The sequence below is a fragment of the Necator americanus genome, chromosome X (assembly GCF_031761385.1).
Source record: "Necator americanus strain Aroian chromosome X, whole genome shotgun sequence".
NCBI lineage: Eukaryota > Metazoa > Nematoda > Chromadorea > Rhabditida > Ancylostomatidae > Necator > Necator americanus.
Window position 1 is genome coordinate 30,846,950 of NC_087376.1, and position 6,000 is coordinate 30,852,949.

General features: G+C 34.3%; 1 protein-coding gene across 2 annotated transcripts in view; it reads right to left on the minus strand.

Annotated features, from left to right (window-relative positions):
* The window catches only part of RB195_026002 (uncharacterized protein), a gene marked incomplete at both ends in the record, with an annotated part of 65,771 nt that extends 65,482 nt beyond the window's left edge, over positions 1–289 (minus strand). For both annotated transcript variants that reach the window (XM_064214356.1, XM_064214357.1), the window contains one exon: positions 278–289. In XM_064214356.1, the coding sequence (XP_064070236.1) occupies positions 278–289 (12 nt within the window). The remainder of the gene's footprint in view (positions 1–277) is intronic.
* Between the last annotated feature and the right edge of the window lie 5,711 nt (positions 290–6,000).

The following is a 6,000-nucleotide window of genomic DNA, read 5'->3' on the forward strand; positions in this document are numbered from 1 at the left end:
GTGGTTGATGTAATGGGTTTCGAATAGAAAATGCAGGATAATTTGAAACATAGGTCAAAATTGCTGTTTGCAGATGTGACTTCAAATAATCGTGTACAGAAAAAAAGAAGAGATTTTTTTCACCTAACACATTCGATACAGGAAAAGAAATCTCTTATTTGAGCGGAAAAAAACTCTTGTTCAAGTGCTTCATAATAAAATTTTAGTGTATTTGGGTGGAATATGAACACCAAAAAAAACCATTCAGGATCCGAAGTTTAATGGGAAAAAAACGTACCAAATTGTTCATTCCGAGCCGATTGCGGTGTACACACAGCTTGCTAACGAGCCGACATGCGCTGCCAGAGGGGACGTCTGACTAGCCTAAGTGATTGGCCTTTTTAAATAGCGAACTAGACGATGTAGAGAGAAAACACGGAAATAATTCCACTAAATTTGTCCAAGTAAATATCCACAGTAAAGTTCACTTGATTAGTATTCAAAACATTCTTTGCTGAAGACATCGGAAAAGTTGAATGAGAAATTTCCGAACGAACATCACAGAAATACATTTCATAGAAGTTGATGAACCGCGATTGAGGATCCAATAAGTTATTCATCGTGAATAAAAAAAAAATCCGTCATATATTTATTTTCTGTTCATATAAAGCGTGTATACATGAAAAAGATGTGTAAGCTTATTTGTGGATTTCAGCCGACTCAAGAAACAGTTAGGCCGAACATTCGGCTGGCTCTCCGTCTCGAATTCGTTGAATAGGCTTGATTGTGATTCACTAGAATTTGAAAACTTTCAATACAGCTGCATTTTCTGGAAGATAAAGCAAGCCGATATTCAGAGTCAGAGGAAATTTATTCATAAGATAACATGTTTTTAGCGAATATTTCACTACATTTCATCCTACTGTAAGTTAAACTGAATAATATATGAGAAAAAAATTGAAAATCTCCAAAATGATATAAGGATGGAATAAAATAAAAGTAGTAATCGAGCAAATAGATTTTTTCCTATATCAGCTTGAAGCAAGCAGAAGAAAAAACAAACAAATTTTCGTTTATTACGTATAAAATTGGAATATAGAACTTATTTGAAATAAGAAGACATCTATCGCTACACGAAATCTCACTTTCTAAATAATATATATCTGATTATGCTAAATTTTCGGTCTCAATTCGCTCTTACGTCCTAACACAAAAAAAAAAAAATTATTCAAATATTCAGAACAAATAGATGAATTAATCAGTCACATATATTTGTCATGCGTTAGATGATGCAAATGGGGTCTTTTTCCGGAGTACTCCTAAAAAGATCCATTAAAAAAAAGAAACAAGACTTTTTTTACACGTGGTGTTAAAGGCATCACCCTACGAATCTGAGGTGGTGCAGATTTCAGGTGGAGTATTCGTGTACGGGATGGGAGACTACGGAGAGGGGGGTGATTCCGTCCATTTCTTCCTAATTGCCGAAAAAAACGGCCCGGAAGATGCGCCGCCGCACAAGGTTGGCGCGCTCCAGTCGAACTCCCCTGTAGAAAATAGTGCGCCAAAACGCCTGAAGCCGTATCTTCCGGGCCGTATTTTACGGCAACTAGGAAGAAATGGACGGAATCACCCCCCTCTCTATAGTCTCCCATCCCGTATACGAATACTCCACCTGAAATCTGCACCACCTCAGATTCGTGGGGTGATGCCTTTAGTGCGGCTGGTACCCACCATATCTCTTGATTAAATGTGGGTGGAATCTTTCGGATATTCCGGAACTCTACGATTTAATAAAACATGTACGATCAATTCTAGAAAAATCACAGCTAAAACACAAAAAATTTCGAGGAATACTGTATTCTCTCACAAAATTCGCCAAACATCAAGATCTTCACGAATATTCCATAAGCGAAGAAAATTGTTTGTTTTTCAGAGCTAAGTTCTAAAAATAAACGTACCCAAACAATTTTTTTTGCAAAATTTGGTAACTGAGTGTAAATTTCCAGCGCATTTACTTTTGCATAAAAATATGACACGAAGTCACTTCACGCGCATAAAATAACTGCATTCGACAAGTTTTCTTTTATAATAACACTAAAGTTTACTTAAAACGAGAATTCCCCTCAGGCTATGCGGTAAACAATGCTTGATAATGTGTGTTTTTAACGAATCTCACGCACATATCCGTGGTACTGACATCGAGATCAATATAATCCTTAGGCAGGAAACGTACATAGAGTAACGAGTAACGGATAGCCCTTAGCCCCATAGGTACGCCTAGGACTAAATCCACAGAAAACCTGGACACAATGTTTTGTTACAATTAGGATAATAGAACTTGAAGCATACGAGTCCACGGCTCCTCCACGGAGCTCTAAAGCTCAACTCCTGGCAAGAGAGTACAGAACGATTGTCCTACATCTGGAATGTCCTCAAAAAGTTGTACCACTGACAATACTCGAATTTTTGCTGTTTTTTTTTAAATGAAAAATGAATCATTTGTTACTACAAAAAATAGTTAAAAGATCAATCAAAAGAAACTCCTCGCACTTTTTCTGCTCTGTTTACGTTACGAACGAAAGGATCCCATCCGTAATTTTCTCTCTTTGGATCTCTTCCGTCAGGTACAACTTTCCCTTTCACAAACAGGGTCTCCTCAATTTTTAATAAATGTTTCTTCCTCAGAATTTTCCACAGAATTATGTTATGAAACACGAGTTAACGAATTAATTTAGTTGCTCCGACTAAATTTCCTTTTGTTTAATACTTATTGATCAAAAATGTTTATGTCTACTCTTTCCTTAGTTTCTATCAAATCCATTAATTTGTAGAGAGATTTTTAACAAAATAAATAAATAAATAAATAATAGACCTATCACAGTCGTTTTTCTTCATTTTTCGTTGGTTTATTCTGCCACTAACCTTCAATGTCGGCTTTGCCGATTCATAATGGACTCGCTCGAAAATACAAATTTCCTCAATTCTCACATTTCCAATGACACTTGAAACAGGATAACCAGAGGCTACTGCAACTTTTCAGCAACACGATTTTTCAAAGACCGCCCATCGAAGATTATTGTCCCCAAAACAATTAGCTTAGTTAGTTGCGCAAAATTAGCGCATACAAGGGCTTTTACAGAGAGAAAAATTAGACTTAAAAGAAATTAACGAAAAATCAATAAATCAACGAAACCAATATTTCCACTTAAACTGATTATCACATTCGTGAACAATACATGCCAAAACGAAAGCAGGAAAGAATTTGATGAGTTTAGAAAGAGAATGGATCGAAGACGACAAATCGATAAAATCAATTCACTGGCTTACATATTAGACGTTAATGTAATTAATATTATCGCATTTTGTGAAAGTTCTCGAAGGATTCGTTAGATTGCCGTGGTTGAAACGTTGTGAATGTCTCTAAATTTTCTTCATGACAAAGAGACAACGTATAAAAAATATTATAATAATAATATGATAATGAGCGGAATTTAGTAGTGAGGGCAGTGGGTGGAAATTATATAAATCAATCAGCATCCACATCATTAGGAAGTGATTTGTGATCGCTATCATTGTAGGTAGTCGATGATTTAAATAACTACTACTATTTACTACAATTTTAATTTAAATAATTACTACTCGAATCTAATCTTCTTAAAATCTACTCGAGGGAATAGAGAATTCTATATCCGTGAAAATATAAGAATGTCCATGAGCACTATGCGCTTTCACTTTGTTCGAATTTTGTCATTTGATTATGTTCGAAGGAGAAATACCAGTACCAAAAAAATCTTTCATTTATCTACTTTTTGTTCATTTCTCGCTCTACCTCTCTCTCTTTCTCTCTCTCCCTCTCTCTCCCTTGCTGCTTTACTTCGTTAATTTTATTCTCATAATAATTTGAAAAGCTTTATATTAAAGAAGAATAAAGAAATATCCTTCTAAAACGATGTTCTATAAAAGAAGAAATGAATTGATCCCTCACCAGATTACAAAGTTTTCGTTTTATAGCAATGTTTGAAAAATTTCAAAATACCATTTTAAAAATGGAAAATTTTCCCTTTCAAAATGGAATTGTTTACAAATGTTTCCGTTAACAGTTTCCAAAGCTAAATATTAGGCACTGAACAAAGAAATTCTTTTTTACTCTGCAAAGTAGCAGAAGGATTGCATTATATTTAATAAATGTGTGTTTGAGCAAGAAAAAAATTCCAATTAGAACGATTGAGGTGTCAATAGATATGTATAAATGTGCAAATTGAATTACCCAGGGACATTATTATTTTTTTGCAATTTATTAGCGAAAATTATGTAGAATTTCCCATGACGAGGACATCTATGAAGTCACCAACATTGAATCTGGATCGGTAACGACAATGAAAAGTACTTATTTGAAGATTTCTAGTAACTACAAGATACTGTAAAGGCGTGTACCAATCAGTAAAATGAGAACTCGTCTCTCTCGTCTAGGAGGATTTAGAAAAATATTGAGTATGATATGTAAAAAAAAGGAAAATTATGGAATATGATGTGAACATGGTAAGAAGAGAAGATCACATCAAGTTAACGGAGCATTGAATGAGCTTGTTGGTCCGTTTGGTTGGTTTTTTAAAATAAAGTTGGTTTCCGGTTGGTTTTTGTAATCCGAAATGACTTGAAAATTTTCTTATTCATTACTATCTATTACTTCTACTTCAATTTTATTAATATATTCACTTATTTTTTTAACAGAAAAAGGTATTGTTATGCTGTCACAAACATGAGAAGAGGCACAGCAACACTTTAAGTGAAATGCTATATCAAATAAATTTGAAAATAAAAGGAGAGAACACTATTGATACATAAAGGAAGTGATAATATCACTAGGCGGTAGGCGGATCGCTAGGATCAATAATAAGCGCGAACAACCTCAAAAGGAGAGCATCCTTATGTTCGAATACCTACGGTAGATCACAACCTCAAACATATGTATATACATCGAGGTTTTTAAAATATACTTGTTAAAATTCGTACACTTATATCAGAATTATCGCAATGATTTTAGCCATTGAATATATGTTGAGCTCGTAGAACTCATTCGTAAATATGTAACTAATTTCTGGATGAGAGGTTTCGTAGTCCTTGGTGTTTACGGACAAGGGATAGTGACTTCCGATGAATTATATAATTGACCTGTCAGTATATGGAATGTAGTGGCAGCTCATCATGAAGGTGAAGACTTTTGGAAACAAAAAAAAAGTTAGAATATTTTTTTTTGTAGTATTTACTCTACTACGTACTGAGATTGGTCTGCGTAACGTCCTGTGATTATCCGATCCTGATTTTTTTTTATTTCGAGGTTTCAGAATCAGCCAGTTTTCTAGAGTAAAATCAGGGGTTAATGGGACATTGTTCTACGTAAATAAAACTCTAAACAGCACAACGCATCCAAGCCACTTTCTTCTCTTCAACAAAACTCCGGGGAGGGCCAAATGCAAGGCGATGGATTTTTATAAATAACTCCAATTTTAACTGATTTTAATTGATTTACATCAGCAAGTAATAATAAAAAAAGTTTTGTTTCAGGAAAAAACCTTAAAGAAAGCATTTTATGGCAAACTAAAATTGAATCGTCATCTGATGAAAAAATTTCACTCTTCTTATTTTCTTCTCACGCCGTCAGTAAATAATTCAGTTCGCTTAGGTCATTCTTGAGGTCATTCTTTATCTGCAGAGCAAAAAAAGAACCGAAAAGAAATTGCTCCTAATTATTCATTTCTTTTATTGTTCGCATTTTTGGGAAATCATGCCGAGGAACGTTGAATAATTCGTTAAATTCGAAGAATTTTTAAACGATCCAGAACAGATTTCAAAATATTCAGTATATTGGCGTCAACACTGCAAGGGTTTTTTTTTTGCATATTTCTCAGAGCTGTTCGTGGAATTTAAAATTTTAGAAAAAGTGCCATAGAAAACATACACAACCGAATTTAGATTTCCGGAAAATGAGCATTGCCATTAGTGTTAAGCGAGTTTAGAGCT